This window comes from Drosophila bipectinata, chromosome XR (assembly GCF_030179905.1).
Source record: "Drosophila bipectinata strain 14024-0381.07 chromosome XR, DbipHiC1v2, whole genome shotgun sequence".
In the NCBI taxonomy this organism is placed as follows: Eukaryota; Metazoa; Arthropoda; class Insecta; order Diptera; family Drosophilidae; genus Drosophila; species Drosophila bipectinata.
Window position 1 is genome coordinate 22,313,286 of NC_091735.1, and position 27,551 is coordinate 22,340,836.

At 41.1% G+C, this 27,551-nt stretch overlaps 1 protein-coding gene across 2 annotated transcripts; it reads left to right on the plus strand.

Annotated features, from left to right (window-relative positions):
* The first annotated feature begins 8 nt into the window (after nucleotides 1-8).
* On the plus strand, nucleotides 9-25,765 carry nej (nejire). 2 transcript variants are annotated; one of them, XM_070283039.1, is made up of 13 exons: nucleotides 9-237; nucleotides 1,109-1,735; nucleotides 3,032-3,409; nucleotides 3,475-7,659; nucleotides 8,717-9,006; nucleotides 9,072-9,229; nucleotides 10,772-10,882; nucleotides 11,885-12,833; nucleotides 12,896-13,126; nucleotides 13,196-13,426; nucleotides 14,619-15,016; nucleotides 17,317-18,841; nucleotides 20,338-25,765. In XM_070283039.1, exons 1-13 carry the CDS (start codon nucleotides 183-185, stop codon nucleotides 21,283-21,285), a joined length of 10,086 nt encoding a protein of 3,361 aa, XP_070139140.1. In that variant the 5' UTR covers nucleotides 9-182; the 3' UTR covers nucleotides 21,286-25,765. The 2 variants fall into 2 exon arrangements, with proteins under 2 accessions (XP_070139140.1, XP_070139141.1); XM_070283040.1 differs by having other exon boundaries at nucleotides 10,802-10,882.
* Nucleotides 25,766-27,551: the final 1,786 nt, after the last annotated feature.

A 27,551-nucleotide genomic window follows, 5' to 3' on the forward strand; every position in this document is an offset into this window, starting at 1 on the left:
CGTGAAAAAAACGGGATCCAACGGGAGTCGTGTTGTCTCGTTCTCGTTATAATTTTGTTTTGTTGTTGTTGTTTGTTTCTTTTCTTTCAAATATCCCGTTTTTTTTTTTGTTTTTTATTTTGGGTTTCGATTGCTGGCTCCCGACAGGAGCAGCCACATCGAACACATACCACTAATTCTATATGATGGCCGATCACTTAGACGAACCGCCTCAGAAGCGGGTCAAAATGGATCCAAGTGAGTTTTAAATTCCCCAAAATTCCCCTCTATCCTTCTATCTAATTATTCTATTTTAGAGACTATATTTAGTATCCTTAAGAGTCCTTATGAAGTCCCATGGTTGAAGGAAAATTTTCACAATTTTTAGCAATATATAAATATATATATATTTTTTTTTTATATTTTGACATCTGTCAAAATTTGAGGTTACTTTGATTTAAAAAAAAAAGACATCAAAGTTCTTTATGGAACTTTTATGGAACTTTATGGGTTCTTTTATGGAACTACAAGCTTTATAGTATATATAACCCTTAGAGATGATCTTCTATTAATCTTCTATGGGTTTTAAATGATATAATATATCATATCCATCAGTTATAATGAGTTTAGATCAGTTCTTTGGGTTTTAAAATGATATAATATATGATATCCATAAGTTCAAATGAGTTTAGTTCAGTACTTTTATAAAGAAAGCTTCCAAAAACAAAGATATACTGTTCTTTCGGGTTTAAAAATGATATAATATATGATATCTGTCAGTTCTTATGAGTATAGTTCAGTTCTTTTATAAAGAAAAGTCCCAAAAACAAAGATCCTTTGGGTTTTAAAAATGATATAATATTATATCCATCAGTTCTAGTGAGTTGAGCTCAGTTCCTTTATATAGAAAAGTCCTTAAAACCAAAGATATTTTAAAATGAAATAAATACCTATATAAATCCCAAAGATAACTTCCGAATAAGACTTAAAAACCCTATAATACCTTTACAACTCACTATATCTCTATTATATCTCCCTCTAGAACTCAGATCTAGACCACCCCTCCACCTATTCCCCACTTTTTAAAAACTTACCTTATAAAATTACTAAAAAAATGTTCTCCTTATAGCGGACATCTCCTTCTTCCTGGAGGAGAACCTGCCCGACGAGTTGGTGTCCTCGAATAGCGGCTGGTCGGATCAGTTAACCGGCAGCGGTGGGGGCGGCGGCGGTGCCCCCGGTGTTAATACAAATTCCACCTCCGGACCAAATGCCGGCGGCGGACCAAATAAACCACCTGCCCAGGGACCGGGACCCGGTTCTGGACCTGGCGGCGTTGGTGTCGGAGTCGTCGGCGGCGTTAATGTGGGCGTCGTCGGCGGCGTCGGCGTTGTGCCTTCCCAGATGAATGGAGCCGGCGGCGGCGGCGGCGGCAATGGCGGCAATTCCAGTACTGGTGGCGATGATGGCAACGGCAATGGCACTGGTGGCGGCGGTGGCGGTAATGCCGGCCCTCAGCTACGTCACATGCAACATCAGCAACAGCTGCAACATCTGCTCCAACAGCAACAGCAACAGGGCCAGAAGGGCGCCATGGTGGTGGCCGGAATGCAGCAACTGGGCAGCAAGTCACCCAATCTGCAGTCACCGAATCAGGGCGGCATGCAGCAGGTGGTGGGCACACAGATGGGCATGGTGAACACGATGCCCATGTCCATATCGAATAACGGCAACAACGGAATGAATGCCATACCAGGTGAGTGTCCAGACTTCCAGAGATTTCCAGATTATACCCCCCCCCCGTATAGTGTTGTGTGTGGAAGGTTAGACTTTGACAGGACGACTGCCGTCTGGGAATGGGAAACTTCTCTAGAAACTGTCATGTAGACTGGGAATTCAAACTCATATTTCCAACACACATCTCAGACAGTTCTTGGTGTGAATTTTTTTTATAAACAAGTAGGCTTTTTTTTTTTTTAAGTAAATACTTAAATATCTCAATTACACTAAGCAAGCCAATTTTAACCAGAAATGAGGTTATGATTTTGCAATATTATTAGTTCATTACATTATTTATATGAGTTGGGTTTATTAATAATATAAGTTCAAGACTTATGCTATGATCTTGTGATGTGGTGCTTATTATAACTCCTCATTTTTATTATTATAACCTTTAGGTAGGAGGTATAGATGGTTATAAAAGGGTTATAAATGGTTATACAATTTTCAAGACCTTATTAAAATAAAAGAAGGAATAGAGAACTACCTTGGGATATTCCAAAATATGTAATCTTTTTTTCAAAAAAAATATCCCTACATCCTTAGTTCTAATAAAGATTTTCCATTTATACATTATTTTGTTAGTTTTATTTTTTTAAATTTGAAATTTATTTATAACTCTTAAAGTTATAATTCTTTTACTTTACATGATAGTTTATTTTTGTAAAATACATAATTTTGTAAAGTTTCAGAATAATAGGTAGTAAGGTTTAGGATATTTTTGTATTAAGAAGAGGTCTTTTCCAGTAAAGAGTATAGAAGTTGGTTTAAAACAAGGGATATTTTGATATAATTTATATATTATATTTTATTTTCTTGCCAAAATATATTTTTTCAATGTCTTTATAATTTATTTATCAATTTTTTTTAAAGGTTATAAAGCCTACTCAAAGGCTATCATACGCCTTCTATATTTTATAATAATAATAAAAGAATAAGGGGTTCTAAAAGCTAGTGGTTCTAGAGTTCTAGAAAAAGGGAATCCAACAACAAGGATGATTTAATTCATTAATATAGAAGAAGTATATAAATTCTTAAATCTAATCTCTTAAATAAAAATATAAAATTAAAAAAATAATTAAAGAATAATTAGAATAATAATAAGAATAATTAAATAATTTAAAAAAAGATATTTTTCAAAGTCCCTAAAAGATGCCTTAAAGAACGTTCTAGAACTTCTTGAGAAACCTAGCTCCCTAGACCCTAGCATCCCCCCCATGTATTACCTCCAAGACACACCACTAACCACCTATTTCTGATTAATCCCTGCCAGGCATGAACACCATCGCCCAGGGCAATCTGGGCAACATGGTGCTGACGAACAGCGTTGGCGGCGGAATGGGCGGAATGGTCAACCAGCTGAAGCAACAGCAGCCAGGCGGCGGCGGCGGTGCCGGTGGCATGATCAACGCTGTATCCGTACCCGGTGGTCCCGGCGGACCCGGTGCCGGTCCTGGAGCTGGTGGAGGCGGCGCAGTCACACCCAACCAGGGCATGCACATGCAGAATGGTCCGATGATGGGTCGCATGGTGGGGCAGCAGCATATGCTCCGCGGACCGCATCTTATGGGAGCTGCGGGTGGTGCCGGAGGACCCGGCAATGGACCCGGAGGCGGTGGACCACGCATGCAGAATCCCAACATGCAGATGGGTGAGTATCCTTGTGGCGACTGGTCGAGATTGGGAGCTTGTATTTAATGCGAATCATCCTTGCAGGGCAACTGAACAGCCTGCCCTACGGAGTGGGTCAGTATGGCGGACCCGGCGGCAACAATCCCCAGCAGCAACAGCAGCAGCAGCAACAGCTCCTGGCGCAGCAGATGGCCCAGCGGGGCGGTGTAGTGCCGGGCATGCCACAGGGCAACCGGCCGGTGGGCACCGTTGTGCCACTGCCGACGCTGGGCGGCGATGGATCCGTCTCCGGCGGCCAACTGGTGGGCGGTAATCCACAGCAACAAATGCTGGCCCAGCAGCCGGGCGCGATGGGCCCCAGGCCGCCGCAACCAAACCAACTGCTTGGCCATCCTGGCCAGCAGCAGCAACAGCAGCCGGGAACGTCGCAACAGCAACAGCAAGGAGTCGGTGGTATTGGTGGTGCTGGCGGTGTGGTGACTGGAGCAGGCGGCGGTGCCGGTGGTGGTGGCGGAGTAGTAACTGGTGCCGGTGGCGTGGCGACAGGCGGTCCGGGTGGCGGCAGTCGCGACGTTCCCGACGACCGGAAGCGGCAGATCCAACAGCAGCTGATGCTACTCCTCCATGCCCACAAGTGCAACCGACGCGAGAACCTGAACCCGAACCGTGAGGTGTGTAATGTTAACTACTGCAAGGCCATGAAGGCCGTACTCGCCCACATGGGTACATGTAAGCAAAGCAAGGATTGCACGATGCAACACTGCGCCTCCTCGCGACAGATCCTCCTACACTACAAGACCTGCATAAACAGCGCCTGCATAATTTGCTATCCCTTTCGACAGAATCATTCGGTGTTCCAGAACGCCAATGTCCCACCTGGCGGAGGCGGCGGAGGGTCCCAAGTTGGCGGCAATACTGTGGCCGGTGGGCCCGTAACCGCAGGACCTGGCGGTGCTGGTGGTAACAATGCTGGCCCCGGTGCACCCGGTGGCATCCAGCAACAGCAACAACAACAACAGCAGCAGCAGAACCAGCAGCAGCAGCAGCCCAACCTCTCTGGCCTGGTGGTGGACGGTAAGCCGGGCCAGCAGCAGGTGCCGCCCGGTGGTGGCCAGAATACGGCCATCGTGTTGCCACAGCAGCAACAGGGCGGAGCGGGCGGCGGTGGCGGCGCTCCCGGAGCACCAAAGACCCCGCAGGACATGGCCCAGCAACTGGCCCAGCAGCAGCAGCAGCAGCAGGTGCACCAGCAACAAGTCCAACAGCAGCAGGAGCTGCGCCGGTTCGACGGCATGGGCCAGGTGGGACTGTCGCCCGTGACGGGTGGTGGCATGCAGCAGCAGCAGCAACAAGGCCTGCCGCCCACCATCCGTATGCAGGGCGCCCCGCCAGCCGTCAGGGTACTCGGACCCGGTCCCGGACCCAGTGGACCCAATGTCCTGCCCAACGACGTCAACAGCCTCCAGCAACAGCAGCAGCAACAGATGCTCCAGCAGCAACAGCAGGGTCAGAACCGCAGACGTGGCGGCGGCCTGCCCAACATGGTGGACCAACAGCAGCAGCAACAGCCCAATCCCTCCCAGCTGGGCGGCAACATTCCAGCACCGCTCTCGGTGAACGTCACCGGCTTTGGCAATGCCAATTTCGGTGGAGCCGGCGGTGCCGCAGTGCCCGGCGGTGGAGCCAACGACAAGCAGCAGCTGAAGGTGGCGCAGGTCCATCCCCAGACCCATGTGGTTGGGGCGGCCGGCAATGCCGGAGCGGCTGGCAGCGGAGCGAGTGGCGGTCCTGTAGGAGCGCCCGGTTCCAGCTCACTTATGCCCGCGGATACGACTGGTGCCGGTGGCGGCCCCAATGCGGGCGGTAATCCCAACCAGAATGCTGGCGCAGGAGCGGGCGGCGCTGGCGGTGGCGGAGGCGGTGGCACACCCGGCGACAATGAGAAGGACTGGCGGGAATCGGTGACGGCCGATCTGCGTAACCATCTCGTCCACAAGCTGGTGCAGGCCATCTTCCCCACCTCCGATCCCACCACCATGCAGGACAAGCGCATGCACAACCTGGTCTCGTACGCGGAGAAGGTCGAGAAGGACATGTACGAGATGGCCAAGTCGCGCTCCGAGTACTATCACCTCCTGGCCGAGAAGATCTACAAGATCCAGAAGGAGCTCGAGGAGAAGCGTCTGAAGCGCAAGGAGCAGCACCAGCAGCAGATCATGCAGATGCAGCAACAGCAGGCGACGGGCGGCGCGGGCACAGCCGGTGGCGCCGGAGGAGTGGCAACCGGTGGTGCGACACCCGGAGGAGCCGGTGGTGTTGGTGTCGGTGTTGGCGGTGTCCTGCCGCAACAGCAGCAGGGACAACAGCCCGGCCAGCAGCCGGGTGTCCAGCCAGGAGTACGTCCCATCATCAGTCCCATTGGCGGTGTGATGCCGCCCCAGTTGCGACCGCAGGGTCCGCTGGGCATGGTCGGCCAGCAGCCGGGCGTCGGTGTGGGCGTCGGCGTTGGAGTCGGTGTGGGTGTGGGCGGAGTGACCAACAACATGGTGACGATGCGCAGCCACTCGCCCGGCGGCAACATGCTCACCCTGCAACAGCAACGCATGCATTTCTCCCAGCAACCCCAGCCCCTGAATCCGGTATCCGGAGCGGGCAATATGCTCGTCGGTCCCCCAGGGCCTAGTCCTGGCAGCATGGTCGGCAATCCCGCTCTATCCCCCTACCAGATGGCATGCAGTCCGGCGCAACCCCAACCGTTCATCAATGCGAACGGTGGCAGCGGTGCCGGCAATCCTCAGCTGAGCGAGATGATGAAACAGCGACAGATCCACCAGCAGCAGCAACAGCAACAACAACAGCAACAGCAGCAGCAGCAGGGCATGCTGATGCCACAGTCACCGTTCAGCAATGCCACGCCCCTGCAAGCGGGCGGCAACAACTTCAGTTCCTCCATGCAACAGCAGCAACAGCAGCAGCCGCAGCAACAGCCGCAGCAGCAGCAGCAGAAGCCGGGCAGCGTGCTGAACAATATGCCACCCACGCCCACCAGCCTGGAGGCGTTGAATGCTGCCAGTGGCGGTGGAGCCGGAAGTGGCGGAGCAACTGCAGCAACGAACTCGAATGCAACGGTTGCGGCGCCGAGCCCATCACCGGGCTTCCTCTCCAATGGACCCTCGATCGGTACGCCCTCGAACAACAACAACAATAACAACAACAACAACAGCAGCAGTAGTGCCAACAACAACCCGCCCTCGGTGTCCAGCCTGATGCAACAGCCGTTGAGCAATCGGGCCGCCACACCACCCTACATACCCGCCTCACCGGTGCCGGCGACGAGTGCCTCCGGCCTGGCGGCGAACAGTACACCAGCCTCGGCGGCGGCCACCTGCGCGAGCAGCGGCAGTGGCAGCAACAGCAGCAGCAGCGGCGGTGCGACCGGCAGCGGGGCAGCTGTGGCCACCACATCGGCGACAACGCCGCTCAGCTGTGCCTCGTCCTCGGTGGCCACACCCACATCGGCGACCATGGCTTCCAGCAGCAATAGCAGTGCTGGCGGCGCGGGAACCGGCAGCGGTACGGCCACCACACCCGCCAGCAACTCCATGCTCCTCATGTCCGGCGGCTCGGGCGCCAGCGGCGGCGGCGGCGGCGGAGGAGGAGCGACCAGTGCAGCAACCACCACACCTTCCTCGACGAGCAGCGGCCGAATGATGAGCAGCTCCATGAGCCTGTCCTCCCAGATGGCGGCACTGGAGGCGGCGGCCCGCGATAACGATGACGAGACGCCCTCGCCCTCCAACGAGAACACCAATGGCAGCGGTGGCAGTGGCAATGCCGGCGGCATGGCCTCCAAGGGCAAGCTCGACTCGATCAAGCAGGAGGACGACATCAAGAAGGAGTTCATGGACGACAGCTGTGGCGGCAACAACGACAGCTCCCAGATGGACTGCTCCACGGGCGGCGGCAAGGGCAAGAACGTCAACAACGACGGCACCAGCTGCATCAAAATGGAGATCAAGACGGAGGACGGCCAGGAGGTCAAGACCAAGACCGAGGTCATGGATGTGGACGAGGCCGGTGGCTCCACAGCGGGCGGTGCCCATCACGATGGCGGTGCCGAAGGTGGCACTGGCAAGGATAACATCAATGGTGCCCATGACAGTGGCGCGGCCGGTGGCAGTTCCGTGGACATCAAGCCCAAGACGGAGACGAAGCCATTGGTGCCAGAGCCACTGGCTCCCAATGCTGGTGACAAGAAGAAGAAATGCCGTAAGTATTCCTTGAAGTATATTGAAGTTGTCCAGTACATGTCCGTCTGATATAGAACTGGGTTCACGAAGACTATTATTAAAGGAATCTGAATAATTTATATATTTATTTATTTTATGATTAATTTATCATTTATCGATACTCAAAATTTGATAATCTTAAATCCTTTTATTAAAATCCTAAAGCTTTAAAATCAAATTCTCCACTTATTTTAATCGATATAAAGTGTTTGTAAATTAAAGCCATTGAATGAAACTTGTTTCTTAGAAAGTTTTTATAAAAAAGTGTTTAAAAATCACAAAATCCGATAACAGAAAATTATTTAAAATTAACTAAAGCTTAGAAATATGAAAAATTTAAGAAAAAATCGAAGGAAATATCGAAAAACTTAAACTAAATAAAGGTTATTAGATAAAACCTACTTCAAGTGCTTTAAAATACTTCTAGAAGTTATCGAGACTCAAAAATCGTTATCGAAACTTGGAAATATTTGAAAGTTAAAACTCAAATCATAGTATTGAACATTGTTAGTATTATAGTATTATAGTAACATGATAGTATTGTTCATCGATATAAAGTGTTTGAAAACCCAGGTTATAAGAAGAAATATATATATAAGTGTTTAAAAATCCTATCCTACTTATAGAAATTCGATTTTCGATAACTTAAAAACCTCCCATTTCATCGAAAACTTTGAGACTTTTGAAATTTCAAAATCAAATCATAGTATTGAAAAACAATAATCGATATAAAGTGTTTGAAAAGCCAGGTTAATAGAAGAAATAATGCCTATAAAGTGTTTAAAGATTCCAAATTATTTATCGAAATCCAACATAAAAGTATAGAACATCGATATAGGGTTTACCAACCCCAGATCCCAAGTGTTTAAAAGCTCAAAAATATTTATCGACTAGGACTTCGATTATTTTTTTCTTTTCACATCAATGGACTGGGAATATATACGTAGAGGCTAGTTTTTCTTAAGAAAAAATTTTCATAAAATTTTCTTTAAAAAAAAAAGTGTCTTATTTTATTAAAATATGTTATTCCCAACTAGAATTCAATCCGGAGGAACTCCGTACGGCTTTATTGCCAACGCTGGAGAAGCTATTCCGTCAGGAACCCGAATCCGTGCCATTCCGTTACGCCGTGGATCCGCAGGCTCTCGGTATACCCGATTACTTCGAAATCGTTAAGAAGCCAATGGATCTGGGCACCATACGGAACAATATCCAGAATGGCAAGTACAGTGATCCCTGGGAATATGTCGATGATGTCTGGCTAATGTTCGACAATGCCTGGCTATATAATCGTAAGACTTCCAGGGTATATCGTTATTGTACAAAGGTGAGACTTCTATAGTTATATCTTTTAATGATTTTCAACTAATAATTATGATATTTTTTTTATAGCTTTCGGAGGTTTTTGAGGCGGAAATAGATCCGGTTATGCAGGCTCTGGGCTATTGTTGTGGCAGGAAGTACACCTTCAACCCACAAGTACTGTGCTGTTATGGAAAGCAGCTTTGTACGATACCACGGGATGCCAAGTACTATAGCTACCAGAACAGGTATGTTTCCTCATAGAGTATAGATCTGAAGAAAAAAAAAAAAAAAATAATAGGATCTGCTAACGTTAATTTTTTTGTGTTTCTGTTGTTTCTCTGTTCGATGTGAAATGTAATAATCATATATATATATATATACATTTTTTTTTGTTAGAAAAAAAAAGCTTGTTCCTCTTTGCGAATGCCACAAAAATTAAAAATTAAAGCGAATCTTGGACTTAATTCCAAAATAAATGGCTAGTTTTGGTGTTTAATATTGGCTCTAAAATAATATTTTTAAAAAAAATTACCAAAAGAGCTTCTAGTTTCTCAGTTATATATAGATATATATTTGTATATAAAAACAGATCGCTTTTCATGGCTGCGCCTTCAGATTCTTTTCCAAAAAAAAAAAAAAATAGCAAGCATCTAGCATCTAATTTTTTATTCTTAAAAATCTATATATTAATTAATATATAAATTGTACGTTTTGTGCACTAATTTTTGATGGCCTTCCTGCTAAAACCTAATCCCTTAATTAATTTATTTTTTTTTTGTATTCCTGTGTGTCCTTTGTGTGTGTGTATGTGTTTCTCCTTTCAATGTTGCCTATATGTTGCTATAGAAATCATTGATGTTGCACATTGCACTAGAAAATATAAATTAAAAAAAAAAAAATAAACACACACACATACACACGCTCTTAGAAAAAAAATAGATATTTTTTTTTTAATGCTTCAGCTTGATGCGCCACAAAGAAAGTCCTTCTATAAGGATTAGATCCTTGGAGAAAAATAGAACAACCTTCAAACATTCCACATTTTTCGAGTAGAACAAAAGAACCATAAAATTGTAAAAAAAAAAAATAAAAAACAGATCTTGTTTTAGCATTTTATTCAAAAAAAATAAAAATAATTTTGAATAACTTGCTAAAATATATTTTTATTATATTTCTAATTTTCTTTAAATGTCGTCTTTAAATGTGAAACAAATTCTAATGCAAATCACTTGTTTGGTTTTCTCTTTTTCTTTATTTTTCGTTTCATTTTTTACTTTTCTTCCTCCCGCAAAAAAAAACAAAAAAAAAATTACAAAAAATATAAATAATAATAATATTATAACAATTAATAATAATAATACCCGTTAACCTGTGTCGCCTCATAACTGTATTATTATTGCGTGTCTTTACCAAAAAAAAAAAAAAATATATATTATATCTGTGTGTGCATATCATCTCTATATATCTCTCTCTTTTTGTGTGACTGTGTGTGTGTGATTAATCAAAAAAAAAAATTAATTAATTAATAACAAAAAAATTGTAAATCTCACACAACAACACCCGATACACACACTCGCTTGCACGCATAAAAAACACCTGAAAAACACTACTACTACACCTGTACACATGCCTGTGTTGTTGTTACTTTGGTTGCCAAATTATCCAAAACAAAACACACACAAAACAAATACAACAAACATTCAACAAAAAAAAAACAACTAAAAAACGCGTACAAATCAACAATTAAAATATCAAAACATAAATTCGAAATAAAAAATGAACAACAGTCTAAAGGAATACGGTGTTGCCTCAAATAGATACACCTACTGCCAAAAGTGCTTTAACGACATCCAGGGCGATACGGTCACACTGGGCGACGATCCTCTACAGTCACAAACGTAAGTATTTGGATTTTTATACTATATAATCTTAGATATATGTCTTATATTAAAAAAAACCTTTAGAACTCATAGTTTGTTTTATAAATAGTGAGTTTTAAAAGGTATATTTGGATTGGGATTACTTCCAAGGAGAATATGATACTGTCCGTGTGTCCTTTTGTCCGTTAAAACTCTAAATAAACTTCTAAAATGGTTTTTAAATTAAAGAAAAAAGTTATAAGGATAAGAAATACTTATAGTAAGAAGCTAGACTTATAGGGACTAAGTAAAGTATATATATTTTTGATCTAGATCTTCCTAAGTTCCTTTGGAGCTTCTTCCAACTGTCCGTTTGTCTCTTAAAGGTCCAAGAATCTTTTAGAATAGAGAAACCTTCTGAAATATGAAACAAAAAGGGTTATAACTTCTAAAAATAGTTAGTTCTAACAGCTAGACTTTGAAGGTATGTATATTCCTGATCAGGATCATCTTAAATAGGCCATAGAAGCCTTGTCCGCCTATCCGCGTGTCCGTTAAAGTTCTAAAAACTATGTAGAATTGAGACTATCAACAAAAGAAAAGGTTTTAGCTTGCAGAAATAATCATTACAAGAATAAAGAATTCAAAACTAGATATTCCTGATCAAGATCACCATCAATAGCCCAAAAAAGCCTTGTCCGCCTGTCCGCGTGTCCGTTAAAAGTCTAAAACCCTTGTACCATCAAGACTATCAACAAAAAAAAGGTTCTACCATGCAGAAATAGTTATTACTAATAGATAGACATTAAAACTATATATATTCCTGATCAGGCTCATCCTTCATCCTACAGAAGCCTTGTCCATGTGTCCGCGTGTCCGTTAATCTGTTTCTAAGCCAACTACCCCCTCAGTTTCAAAGCTATTACCTTGAGACTTCACACAATGCCCTCTGGTCTTTAGATACAACCACCAGCCATAATTCAGATCATTTAAGATCAGCTATCTATATCCTATATCTTATATATCTTATAAATCTTTCAGTCAAATCAAAAAGGACCAGTTCAAGGAGATGAAGAACGACCATTTGGAACTGGAACCGTTTGTCGATTGCCAGGAGTGCGGCCGGAAGCAGCACCAGATCTGCGTGCTCTGGCTGGACTCGATCTGGCCCGGCGGCTTTGTGTGTGATAACTGCCTGAAGAAGAAGAACTCGAAGCGAAAGGAGAACAAGTTCAATGCCAAGCGCCTGCCCACCACCAAGCTCGGCGTCTACATCGAGACCCGCGTCAACAACTTCCTCAAGAAGAAGGAGGCCGGAGCGGGTGAGGTCCACATCCGAGTGGTGAGCTCGTCGGACAAATGTGTGGAGGTGAAGCCCGGAATGAGGCGTCGATTTGTGGAATCCGGTGAGATGATGCAAGAGTTCCCGTACCGGGCCAAGGCACTGTTCGCCTTCGAGGAGGTGGACGGCATCGATGTCTGCTTCTTCGGTATGCACGTCCAGGAGTACGGGTCCGAGTGTCCGGCTCCGAACACAAGACGCGTCTACATCGCCTACCTCGACTCGGTACACTTCTTCCGTCCGCGCCAGTATCGTACGGCCGTCTACCACGAGATCCTGCTCGGCTACATGGACTATGTGAAGCAGCTGGGCTATACGATGGCACACATTTGGGCGTGTCCGCCCTCGGAGGGCGATGACTACATCTTCCACTGCCATCCCACGGACCAGAAGATCCCCAAGCCCAAGCGGCTGCAGGAATGGTACAAGAAGATGCTCGACAAGGGCATGATTGAGCGCATCATTCAGGACTACAAGGACATACTCAAGCAGGCCATGGAGGACAAGTTGGGTTCGGCCGCTGAGCTGCCCTATTTCGAGGGCGATTTCTGGCCAAATGTCCTGGAGGAGAGCATCAAGGAGCTCGACCAGGAGGAGGAGGAAAAACGCAAACAGGCCGAGGCAGCCGAAGCAGCGGCAGCAGCTAATGTGAGTAGTTATTCTTCGATTCTTTTCAAGAAATTTAATGGATTTTCTGATTCTTCTTGTAGCTCTTCTCCATTGAGGACAATGAGGTGAGCGGCGATGGCAAGAAAAAGGGCCAGAAGAAGGCCAAAAAGTCCAACAAGTCAAAGGCTGCCCAACGGAAGAACAGCAAAAAGTCCAATGAACATCAATCGGGCAACGATCTCTCCGCCAAGATCTACGCCACCATGGAGAAGCACAAGGAAGTCTTCTTTGTGATTCGCTTGCATTCGGCCCAGTCTGCAGCTAGCTTGGCGGTAAGTATTCTTAACATTTAAGATCTAATATCAAGTCTTATATATCCTATATTCTATATCCCTTTATAGCCCATCCAAGATCCAGATCCATTGCTGACCTGCGATCTAATGGACGGTCGAGATGCCTTCCTTACCTTGGCCCGCGATAAGCACTTTGAGTTCTCGTCGCTGCGCCGCGCCCAGTTCTCCACATTGTCCATGCTCTACGAGCTCCACAACCAGGGCCAGGACAAGTTCGTCTACACCTGCAACAACTGCAAGACGGCCGTGGAGACCCGCTACCACTGCACCGTCTGTGATGTGAGTAAAGGATGGGTTTTTGTAATTGGGATTTGTGGGGTTATGGAGGTTATAGAGGGGTTATAGCGGGGTTAGTTGAAGGGTTATATAGGGGCTAGGTATAGGGTTATTGAAAAGTTAGTTATAGAGCTATAGGGAGTATAGATAGAGGGTTGTAGAGTGGTTACTTTCAGGGCTATAGAGTCTTTGGTTAAAGGAGTTTGTTTGGGGGTTTTAAAAGGTTCGTTTTCGAGGTTCCAGAGGGTTTATTTAAAGAACCTTAGAAAGGCTATGGTTTATAGGGTTAGTTAGGGGCTATAGGGTTATAGAGTGGAGTAGAAAGTAGTGTCTGTTACAGGGTTATGGAGAGGTTAGTTAGGGGCTTATAGAAGTGGTTTTTCAATGACTATTTGTAGGTTAGTTGAAGGATTATATAGGGGCTCGGTATAGGGTTATTGAAGAGTTAGTTATAGTTAGAAGACTTAGTGCTATAGAAAGGTTAGTTAAAGAGCTATAGAGTGCTTACTTAAAGGGTTATAGAGGGTTATAAAGAGCTTACTTGGAAGGTTATAATGAGTGTATATGTAGGCTAGTTATAGAGTTATAGAGAGAGGTTAGTTATTGAAGTACAGAGGTGTTTCTTTTTGGGGCTCATTAGGCTTATTTTGGAATTACTTATTAGGGTTTTTTAAAATCTTTTTTTTAATAATAAGAGTCTCATTAGAGGGATTGGTTATAGGGTTATACAGAGCTTAGCTATGGGAATTTTTAGAATGGTTCTTTCCAAAGGTTCTTAAAATAATTCCTCAGTTTCCAGGCTTATATTTACAACAGTTTTCATAATAACCATAAAAGAACTAGCTTTTTCTTGAAGTACTAGCGTTTTTCCCACAGAAGACTACTTTCTCTTAGTTTATTTAATGGATAAAATTACAATAGAAACTAACTAAACTCAAAAATCAACGAGGTACAGCCTACAAACAGTCTCGTCAGACAGTCTAGTTTGGTCTAGTATGGTTTGATATTTTTTTTTGGTTTTGAGGCCATGTGCTCCCAGGGCCATAAAAAAAACTGAGAGAGATAAGAAAAATACGTAGAAGTGATAAGATCACTGGGGGGTGGTTGGTATTTTGTGAATAGTCTGATTTTTTAGTCAACGTCTGTAAAATAAATGAGAAGAAATAATAATAATAATCGAAAACTCTATTTTCAGGACTTCGATTTGTGCATTGTGTGCAAGGAGAAGGTCGGCCATCCGCACAAGATGGAGAAGCTCGGCTTCGATATCGACGACGGCTCAGCGCCGGCCGATCACAAGCAGGCCAATCCTCAGGAGGCCCGCAAACAGTCCATCCAGCGATGCATTCAGTCTTTGGTGCACGCGTGCCAGTGTCGGGATGCCAACTGCCGCCTGCCATCGTGCCAGAAGATGAAACGCGTCGTCCAGCACACCAAGAACTGCAAACGGAAGACCAACGGTGGGTGCCCGATCTGCAAGCAGCTCATCGCCCTCTGCTGCTACCATGCCAAGCACTGTCAGGAGCCAAAGTGTCCAGTGCCCTTCTGTCCCAACATCAAGCACAAGCTCAAGCAGCAACAGCTCCAACAAAAGTGAGTATTTCAATTGATTTTGTGGGCTATTGCCCCGTTGGGGTGTTGATTTTAATTAATTGATGCTCTCTCGCATATTGATGGGTTTTTTAAATGGCTTTGATTGCCGGGATGGTTTTTTATTTAGAAATTTTTACAAAAAAAGATGATTTCTTTAAGAAAAGTCTTGAAAATTATAATTATTATGATTTAATTTCTTAGAAAATAGGGAATGGAAGATGTTTTGGATTTATTTTGAGACTAGGAGGTGGAGGATATTGTTCATATTTATTCAAGAATGTTATACAAACCTTCTTTAAAGATTAATATTTTTTAAAGATTTAATTTTTAAGAAAAGACTTGAAAATTATCATTGTATTGAATAATTTTCTTAGAAAATGGGGATTTATTTTAAGGCTCTGAATATAAAAACAGCTTTCCTTAATTTTTAATTCAAGAATTCATTATTTTTATTCAAGAATTTTATACGAAGCTTCTTTAAAAGAATCGAACATTATATTTTTATAAAATTCCCCTTATTTCCCCAAAATAGTATTTAGTATTTTTAAAACAATAATAGACTAACTAACTAATATAATACTTAAACCAAGTACCATTACCTAAAATAATTAGTTCCAAGCATTTTAAATTTTCTCGTTAGTTTTGTTAGGGCAGGCATTGTCAAGCTACTCGTTACTTTGTTCAAAACCGACATTATTCAACACTGGAGGAGAGTATAGACTGCATTGGTAAAGGAGGAAACTCTTATCAGAACGAGAAGAAATCGCGAATCGAAGCAGAAACGTTATAGAATTTCAAGACCGGCCGGCTTAGTACCGGTTTTTTTTTCATTACTTTAAAATAATTGAATTATTTAACTAAATCAAGGTCTTTAGAAAAAAAAAAAAAAAAACAGAACCTCTTGCAAGGTTTATTAAGAAAAGATTAAGATTTTGAAAAACTTTCTCGCTGGTGTCTTTTGATCGATCAAAGTACTAGGCCTATTTAGTTATCCCAGTATCAGTAAGGAAATATTTTAATTTTAAAAATGTGTGTCTCTAGACAAGACTTTAAAAAGGCACTTAAACGCAAGTAAGCATCAATTCAAATGAATTGTCAAAAAAAATTCCAAGAAAAAAAAAAACGAAATGAGTAATGAGGTTTTTCGGGGAATTGAGGCTTCGGATGAAACCTCTGTTCTATGACTTTGATCGACAATTTTATGAATCAATTAATAAGAAAAAACAGTGATTAAAAAAATGCATTCATAATAATAAATAAATTTAATGCCCATTTTCGATTCATTTATTCCAACTCAGTTTATTCGCATATCTTTATTTAAAAGAAAAAGGCTCAAGTTTTATATCAAAAGTTATCAAAAAGTTATCAAGTTATTATGAAGGTTATTAAAAAATTTGTACATTTCGAGGAAACAAGTACAAATGAAAACTAAAAAGAGATCTTATCGGTGAATATTAGCTAAAAAAAAAAAAAATAAAAAAAAAGCTTAAATAGTTTCCTTCCTTAAATAAATTCCTTAAGTTGAAAATATTTGAATATTATAATTTTGACTTTATTAGAAGTGCTAATTTTTTGTAGAAAAATTTTTAAAATTCATGAATTTATGAATAATTATTGTTTTGCTTTTGAAGTTCCTTATAAAAAGATCTTATATAAAAAATATCCATATATAAAAATATTCTTATAAAAAAAACCAGGCCTTAATAAATATTTATGCAGTGTAATAAAATATTAATTCCAAGGAATTTGTGCTTTAAAATTAAAAAAAAAAATAAAAAAAACACATATGTGTATGAAAAATTATATATATATATATGTTATATATGAAATTATATATATATATATGTTATATATGAAATTATATATATGAATGTGTATGGGGAAAACCCCTAGCTCTTGTGAAATCATAAGTTAGCTTGATGATAACCCCCATGTTGTGACTCAAGATCAGAAATTCTCATGCCATTAAGAGCCTCAGAAGCCTCAGGAACTTTGAAACTCCAAGACAGAATCTTGTCCTGCGCCATAGTAGCCAATATTCCTAAAATTTGCATCAGTTTTTCAATTCAAAGACTTTAAAGAGCCTTATCATAGGAATAGTAGGACTACAATTCAAGTTAATATCTAATACTATATCTAGTATTGTCTAGTATATATAGTAGCTAGTCTATACCAGTAATAATCTCTAGAAACCAGGAGAGCTAGAGGCATCTAGGTCACCTCTTTAGGCATCCAGGTCCTTAAAAGTCTCTCTTATATTATCCTTATTAATTCTCATAACAATTCTCTTCTATTTCCAGACTCCAACAACAGCAGTTACTGCGTCGTCGCGTGGCCCTCATGTCCCGTACAGCGGCACCCACTGCCATGTCCGGCTCAACGACAGTCAGCGGCCCGGCCGTGGTCGCCAGCGGTGTGCCCGTGGTGGGCATGTCCGGCGTGGCGGTTAGCCAGCAAGTGATGCCCGGCCAGGCGGCCATAATGCCACCGGGACAGGGTGGCATGTCCCCCTCAACGGTGACGGTACCCTCTCCGGTTTCGGGAGGCGGAGCCGGAGCCAGTGCCATGGCGGGCATGACGTCACCACATCCTCATCAACCGGGCATCGGTATGAAGCCCGGCGGTGGCCATTCACCGTCCCCGAATGTACTCCAGGTGGTGAAACAGGTCCAGGAGGAGGCGGCCCGCCAACAGGTGTCGCACGGCGGTGGATTCGGCAAGGGTGTGCCCATGGCGCCACCAGGAATGAATCGCCCGCTGGGCGGAGCCGGTGGCGGAGTGCCCAACCAGAACGTGAACCAACTGGGCGGCATGGGAGTGGGAGTCGGCGTCGGAGGAGTCGGAGGCGTGGGCGGCGTCGGTGGAGTTGGTGTCAATCAGCTGGGCGGCGGCGGAGGCGGTGGTCCGACGGGACCAGGAGGTCCGGGCGGTGTCCCGGGCGGTGCCGGTAACTGCGCCAATGTCCTCAACGCCAACAACCTGCTCTCGATGGACCAGTGGGGCGGCGGCGGTAATCCCGGTGCCGGTGGCAATCCCCAGGCCCGCTACGCCAACAATACGACCGGAATGCGCCAGCCCAACCAGCTCATCCAGCAGCAGCAGAACCTGCTCTCCCAGCAGCAACTCCAACAGCAGCAGATGATGGGTCTGGGCGGCCCCAATCAGATGGGCGGCGGCGGTGGACAGATGCCCGTGGGCGGCCAGCACGGCGGCATGGGCATGGGCGGCATGGGTGCCCCGACAATGGCCGGTGCCGGTGCGGGCGGAGTTCGTCCCCCGCCCGGTGCCGGTGGCGGAGGCGGCGGTGGCGGTCAAGCTTCCGGCAGCCTGAACACCCAGCAACTGGCCCAGATCATGCAGAAGATCAAGAACAATCCGAACAACGAAAGCAACCAGCACATCCTCACCATTCTCAAGCAGAATCCCCAGATCATGGCCGCCATCATCAAGCAGCGCCAGCAGAGTCATCAGTCGCAGATCAATGCTGCTGCGGCAGCTGGAGGCGGAGGAGCCGGTGGTGCTGGCGGTGCCCTTGGGCAGCAGCAGCAACAACAACAGCAGCAAGCCGGCAACGGTCCCCAGAATCCCCAGCAACAACAACAGCAGCAACAAGTGATGCAACAACAACAGATGCAGCACATGATGAACCAGCAGGGCGGACCCCAACAGATGAATCCCAACCAGCAACAGCAGCAGCAGCAGCAGGTGAACCTCATGCAGCAGGGCGGTCCGGGCGGACCAGGTCCCCATCAGCGGATGCCCAACATGCAGAATGCCATGATGGTGCAGAATCTGCCGCCGGGTGTCACCACCCAAGGAGGCATGGTGAGTGATGATGATTATTGAAGAAGGGTTTCTGGGGCTTTGCTGAGATTTCTTAGCTTGAAAGTGGTGGATATTTTTAAAGGCTATATGTTTGTATTTTGAAGTGATGTTTTCTTTATAGGATATTGTATAGTTATAGGTAGATTATAAAGATTATATAGATAGTATAGATAGTATATAAGTACTGCTTTAAGTATATAATTTAGTCCATAATCTTCTATAACTTCGAACTTTTTAAGAAAACATTACTGCTTTAGAGTCTATATTAGTTTTGTTTTTAAGTACATATTCTGTTAGGGATGTAATAGATTTTGTTAGATTTTTTTTATCTACAGTCGCCTCTCGATAATTCGTACCTCTAATTAATTCAACCCATAGAGGTACCTGCACCCCATAGAGTTCCCTAAAAAATCCCTTGATATTTCATACTTTTTCCATGAATTTTAATTTCATTTTTTTTAAGGTCGAGCTTGAGGCTCCTCGAGAGGCTCGAATTATCGAGAGTCCACTGTATATATTTTTTAAGGGATATACTAGTTTGTAAGTTTATTTATTTGGAAGTTTTTTTTTTATATTTAGGTTTCATGTATTTTATTTTTGTAATTCTTTCCAATAATATACGATTAGAAACCCTTATATAGTCCTATAATTTCTACCTCTATCAAGGCTACCCTTATTACCCCTACTATGGAAATTCCTATAACTAATTCTTATAAGTCCTACTATTGGGGCTTTGACATATAGGGATAGCGAGAGATCCTTCTTATAGATTTCTTATAAGATCAGATAAGACTTTATTGCTGTAGACATTCCTTCTAATAATTATCTAATGTTGAAAACAATACTCTTAATTTAAATAATACTTCTAAAAATATTTATTAACATATTCTACAAATTCATGGATTTTTTTTTTCATTATTATATTTTTTCATTAATTATAAGTCTTAAAAATTTTATTTCACCAACTATATGTCTTAACATCTTTTTTTATAGTTTCTTGAACCCATTTTTTTTAAGCAATTTTTTTATAGATTTATAGATTTATCTTCAAAATAATTAACTAAAAAATCAATACATTGAATAAGTTGATCAAAAATTATATAGTTTCTAGTATATATATATCAATTCAAGAAGCCAGAAATAGTTAAAATTAAATTAATAAAATATTAAAAATAATTATTCAAAATTGTTCTATAAAATTAAACCCATTTATTGGCAAACATTATAATGTCTTAAATATCTTAAATCCTTAAAACTTATATCTCCATGAATAAATGATAATTATTATTTTTTTTTAAAGAAACAACCATATTTTCATTTAATTATTTTTATTTAAAATTATTTAATTTAATTTTTTAAGCTTTTCATAAGTTAATCTAAGTGAGGGATGTTGTCTAGGGATATGGTATAGGAATATAGGACTATTTCTTGTAGAACCTAGAACTCTTTAAGGGATCTAAGTATTAAATGCCACCCAAACCTTCCACCAAACACAGGTGCCGAACCAGAACTGGAAGCAGATGCGCTACATGCAGATGAACCAGTACCCGCCCCCGTACCAGCAGCGCCAGCGCGGCCCCCACATGGGCGGACCCGGCGGCGGACCCGGACCCGGCCAGCAACAGTTTCCGGTAGGCAGCGGCGGTGGAGCGGGCAACTTCAATGCCGGCGGTGCCGGTGGCGGCGTTGTCGGCGGCGGCGGAGGCCCCGGCGGTGATCAGTACTCGATGGCCAATGCAGCAGCGGCCGCAGCCTCCAATATGCTCCAGCAGCAGGGACAGGTCGGTGTCGGAGTGGGCGGAGTCGGTGTTGGGGTCGGAGTCGGAGTGGGAGTCGGAGTGGGTGTAAAGCCCGGACCCGGACAACAGCAACAGCAGCAGATGGGCGTAGGCATGCCGCCGGGCGTGGGCATGCAACAGCAGCAACAACAACAGCAGCAACAGCCGCAACTGCAGCAACAGCAGATGATGCAGGTGGCGATGCCGAACGCCAATGCCCAGCAACAGAATCCATCGCAGCAGCCGAACGCCCAGGTGATGGGCCCACCAACGCCCCACTCGCTGCAACAGCAACTGATGCAGTCGGCCCGCTCCTCGCCGCCCATCCGCTCGCCCCAGCCCACGCCATCGCCGCGCTCGGCGCCCTCGCCCCGGGCCGCACCCTCGGCCTCGCCGCGAGCCCAGCCCTCGCCGCACCACGTGATGAGCAGCCACTCGCCGGCACCGCAGGGACCGCCGCACGACGGAATGCATAACCACGGCCTGCACCACCAGTCGCCGCTGCCCGGCGTGCCCCAGGACGTGGGCGTGGGCGTGGGCGTGGGTGTCGGTGTGGGCGTCGGTGTCGGTGTCGGTGTGGGCAATGTCGGTGTCGGTGTTGGCAATGCCGGTGGCGCTCTGCCCGATGCCTCCGATCAGCTGACAAAATTTGTGGAGCGACTCTAGTGCAGCAGCGCCAATAGCTACAACGGATGGTAGCCCTAGCATGGATGGATCGACCGACATGGAGGAGGAGGAAAGCCAACCAGGATTAGACAACTAACATAAGACACCTCTACTCTACACACACACACACACACAAGCAAGCAAGCACACTACTAATTCTTACCCCTCGACGATGAGGATGAGGACGAGGACGAGGATTACTTTCTTCCTCCAAAAAAAAAAAAACAATGAAAAACAATGGCAACAATACAAAAAACAACAACAACTATCACAATTAATTAATTAATAATTATGTAGCATTTAAGGCGAGAGAGCAGCAGGCACACGGAGAACATGGAGATCCTATCACCACTAACTTTAAGTTTTAGGACAACTTTGAACAAAAAAAAAAAGCAGCATGTTAATATGATTTCTCCCCATCTAAATATATATATATATATATTTAAAGATATATATATATATATGTTATATTCAAGAAATACCACATACACACACACACACACCCTACTAACCACACACACACACACAGAAACAAGCTCTGGATGTATTAAAAAAATGCAACAAAAAGCGAATCCTTTGAAATGCATTCGAGGATCCAAACCTTGATAATGATGACAACGTTTAACGTTGCAACTAAAGAAACGCTGAAGCTAAAGCTAAGGCCTAAAACTAAAAAAAAACCTTATTCTTAAAACTAAATCTTTAAGCTAAAAGAAAAACTAAAAAACAGAACCTAAAAGAAATCTTTAATCTTTTTTTTTTTTTGTATTTCCAAGCAAGCAACAAGTGACCAACCAAATTATTAAAAATCATGTTTTTTTTTTTTTTTGTAAGCCAGACCCCCCTCTAATTACCAAAAACATAGATACACCCTTGTGTATTTGTGTGTGTACGGCAGATCGGCAGTTAGATGCTCCTTATAGGAGCTTTTCAATATTTTTGGGAACACATGCATTAGAAAGTAAAATACAACAACAACAACAACATATTTTTTTATAAAAAAAAAAAAACCATCGAAAGAAACTTCTAAAACTTAAAAAAAAACGGAAAATCCTCATCTATATTCTCCCCTCGACGGTAAAAATCATCAAAAAATCAAAACATCTTCACTTCACTTCCAAAAAAAAAAAAAAAATGATGACAGACAACAATAACAAGAAACAAAAAAAAGAAGAATCTTGGGAAGAATTCTTGGGAGACCACAGAACCGAGTAGTAGTAGTCGTATCAGGAAACAGTAATACCAAAATATAAAGGATGATGGATGATGAGAGGTTTTTGGGAGCTTTGGAGGTGGAGAATATGGAACCTTAATTAACAAGAGCAACAAAATAGCAATAGCCAAAATGCTTTGAAAACGATTTTTAGTATATAACTTTGAGACATGTAAGAAGATCTAAATTATATATATACATATATAATAAATACATCTATATATATATATATTCATATGTAGGAGTTGTAATAATTCTAAAACAAAACAAAAATTGTTTCATATAATTGTTTATATGTTTTTGATGAAAGTCGGAAGTCGAATGCCGGAAAGCCGGAAGTAGTGTAGAGTGTGTGTGTGTGTTGTGTGTGTATTTCTGAAAGAGAAACCGAGTGATTCATAGAATGAGTGTGCTTGTGTGCGTTCCTATTCCTCAAATTACAACACCATCATCATTTTTTTTTTCTACGTGTACATAACTTAACAAATTTTTTTTTTTTTTTACTTAGTATTTGATTTTGTGATAGCCAAACAAAAAAAAAATGAGAAAAAAAAACCGAAAAAATCAACCAATTTGTCTCAAAAAAAAAAAAAAACAAAAAAAAAACTGAATGTTAACTTTGGAGGATTTTTTGAAAAAAAAAAAAAGAAGAGAAGATCGATTGCTATTTATTAATGATAAAAACAAAAAAACTAAAAATTTAGGTTTATAGACTTTTTAGGCTTAGGCGTATGGAACTATTTATTAGAGTGTAGACTGTAGTTTCCAAACTGGGTTCTTTCATTATACGGAAATATCACACGTCTATATATATATATATATTAAAGTATATAATATATGATTTTAATTATTCACATTTTTTTTTATACATATATACACACATATATTATATATATATATATATTATTGTTCAGGTCTAAGATGTTTAGGATGATGCAGGATGGGAGTTAGTATGGGATCGTTTTTCGTTTTCAAAATGTTTTCTTTGTACAAGTTGCCGCCGCCGCCGCCGCCCAATAAGAGTAGAAAGAGACAGACAGAGCGAAATAGAAAGAGAGAGAGAAAGTCCCACATACAATATACATATATCTATATATATATATTTTTTTTTTTTTGATCGTCTGTAAAGTATTTAATTATTAAGATAATGGATATAAACTACTTATTCACTGCGCATAGAAATGCCTTCAGAAAATTTGCGAAAAGTAAGCAGGATTAACTAAAACATTAACATGTAAATATCCTCAGCATATAAATTATACATAAAAATATATATATACGATATATATATATATATATTTAAAGATTATTTAAAGGATTAGGAATCTATATATAAGTAACAACAGTTTGTAAAATCCAATGCCCTAGTGTTTAAGACGCGCCTAAGTATATCGGGTATAGCGGTTATATCGTTTATATATTTATAATAAATAAGTCTACACTCTCAATTTAAACACACCCACACACACTCACTCACTCACACACACACCCACACACATATATATACACACAAATAACATATATATCGCGATATATATATTATATAATTCGTGTTTAGTTAGTGTGTTTTTAAACGAAACGCGCTTAGGGCGAGAAATAAAAATAAATAAAATGAAAAACTAAAAAAAAAAAAACAAAACCAAATCGAAAATTTTGAAAATTTACCACAAAAAAACAAAAAAAAAATCCCAATAGCTGCGCCTGCCTCCGACTTAATGAAAAACCAAAATTTTTTTAAAATCGAAAAACTGATAAAAATTAAAAAAAAATAAAAGCAATGAGAAAACCCACGCTGCGCTGCACACAATCAAAAAAAAAAAAAACCAACAACCAGACACCAAATAAGAACTAAAAAAACCTAAAAAACTAAAGTAAAGTAAATATATTAAAAATATTATATAGAATCGTGTAAAAAAAAAAAAACAAGGAAAACATACTCAAGTCACTGGGCTCTGCCGCAGAATGCCTTTGTACGTTAAATGTAAAGAAAAAGCCACAAGTATATGTTATCGGTAATCGGTTCTCGATAAACAGTTGCGATAACATGACGCTGCCTTCAAATCGCAGTCGCCGCGTGTTGGTAGAAAAAAAAAATAAGAAAACCCCTAAACTTGCAAATAAAAAGAAATCTACAAACCAATCGGTTCAGCGGGCGCAGCATAAAAAAAAAATATTTTAAAAGCTGCTTTCCGCATCGTTTTTTTTAAACCATTTTTTTTTTGTATTTAAGTTTTAAAAAACAAAGATTTCATTTTTTTTTTCGAACAAAACTTGTCGAGTGTGTGAAAGAGATCGCCCGAATGTGAGTGTGCGAGTGGGAGAGTGCTAGGCAAAGACAGAATTTTTTTTTTTTTAGAAAACTTTCCTTTTTTTTCTAATTAATTTTTCCAATACGCAAGAAAGGGAGAGAGAGAGCATATTCCAAAACTATTTGTGATTACAAAATATATATGAACATTAAAAAACAAAAAAAAAAAAACGAATGGCACTTCAAGAAAAAAAAAGAATTGAAGACGAGATGTTAAAAAATTATTAAGCTAAGCCTTAGACTAAAAAAAAAAGCCAGCGCTAAATATATACATATATAATTTATATATCACACACCAACACACACACACACACACACACGAGTATATAGGATCTAATAGCTAAGCGAAAAAAAACAGTTGTAAATGATTAAAAAAAAAAATTAAAGAAAAAAATAAAAATTTATTCTAAATGCAGTAGCAGCAGAAAAAAACCGTTAACCGAACCGAAGCATATGAGATAATTGATAAATGATAGCGATTAATTGGCTAATTATTATGCATATATATATATATAAATATATATACAAAAAATATATGTATAAAAAAAAACTGTAATTTCTTAAAAACAAGAAAGAAAAAAAAATATAGCAACTCGAGCGAAATATGGAAGGTGACGAGAATGCCTGGAAGAAGAGAATAGTTAAGTCAAGTGTAAAGTAAACCAAGCCTTAGTAAAAACTAGTTCTAACAAACAACAACAACCGAAAAAAAACAAAAAATTAATATAAAAAATTAACAACTAACAACAAAAACGAAGCAACAACCGCAACAAAAGATTTAAAGAAAAAAAAAAAAGAAGCAAGAATGGAAACAAAAAAAAGAATCGATACTAAATAAAACTAATATTAATAAAGATAAATGATAAATGATAAATGATAACGATTAATGGTAATGTTTATGCTAATGATTACGATAACGATAATGATAAACCGTTATGACATAATAATTACTTGTAAAATAGAGCAACAGTTTTAGAGCTGATAAGGTGGAACTCTTTGACTTTTCTATCAGATTTCATTAATTTAATTAATTAACACACACACATACACACTACTGACACAAACACACCATTGCATAAAAACACACACACATACAGAGAAGTGTATTAGTGTATGAGTAAATATATATATATTTATATATATGTGTATTTTTTTTTACTATTATTACGATGATTATTATTATTAATATTATTATTGTTTTCACCAATCTCTGTCTACCACATTATACCCTACCTTCTGTTCTGTCATTCTATGATTTTTCTTTGTCGTAAATTGATCCAAAAAAAACAAAAAACGAAAACGACAAAGAAACAAACAAACCAACAAAATGAAAAACCAACAACAACACTGTAATTAACTAAAAATACTTTTGCTTAAAAGTGTAAAATAAATTAATTTAAATAAAAATTATGAAATTAAAACGAAAAATAATGATAAACTTGCATTTTCAAAATGGGGAAAATGTTCTATTTAAATGGTTTCAACAGAAACATTCATCATTTGTCTCGAAGGACCAAAAATATTTATTCTAACCCCGTTCTTGGGGAGTTATACGTAGAAGTACTGAGTTTACTTCTTGATTTTAGATTTTAAAAACTATTCCCTCGAACTTGATTTAATTTTCTATTTTCAGAATCCACTCTTGATTTGTCTCGAAGGACCAAAATTATTTATTTAAATCTTCTATTTAGGCTAGGTTTTCACTGCAAGCATTTATCATTCAAAATTAAAACTACTCTACAATGAATTGATTTTATTTATCATTTAAAGAAATATAAATTATTAGAATACTTATAGACTTTGGTCTGGCATTCCCGATAATTGTTTTTAAAAATAGGATTTGATTAAATCATGCCATCATCATAAGCATAAAAATATTATTTCCATGCAATAGCTAAATTTAAATAAAATACCAAAAAAATAAATAAAAAAAATAATAACTATCAGAAGATAAGGTGGCAGGTGTTTCGCGTCCGCAATCGGGAAATCCAGAAGTCAGAGTTATGAAATCGGATTTCAGAGAGTCAAGGGCCCCTTGAAATTAATAAACGCTATAGACCTTATATGACTCACAAAGCCAGCTAGATTTATGGCCCTTTGGCTTCACTTTCCCTTAGCTACCAACTAGCCTTTATGGGCGAATGAAATACGTCCGACTATATCGTCAGGCGGATGTCAAGAGAACGAAAAAGCTTTAGACTGTTTTGGGTTTAAAGTCCGTACGGATTTCTTATATATACGTTGGTAGGAATTATCCGTGGCTATCAACTCACCATCGTCACATGAAACATCTATAAATAATGCCTAAAAAAACAACAGTTTCAAGTGCAGGGGCCAATCTGGATCTGGATCGGGGTGGGTGTACGTGTGGGTCTTGAATAGAATGAGTCGCAATAGTAATGCTAGGAAGGCCTTCAGCGGGGGGTAACAAAGTTCAGAGAGAATAATACAATATTTTTTTTTTTTGAGAAATAAAAGCTTATAAACTTGTCTCTGATTCATTTAATCGAATTTTTTTCACCAAACTAAGTAACCTTATCATCTTATTTATGATCCTCCATCCCAACCGAGATTCTATTCAGGTGGAAAAGTTTTCAAACATTAATGCCAGTTGGTTTACAATTATGTTCCATAACATCCGGGTATTATAAATCATGAATATCTTACAACAGTCATATGATTTTTTAAAGGACTTGTAGAGCTTTTCTTTCCCACGCTGGTGTTAAGCATCAGATATATTATTTA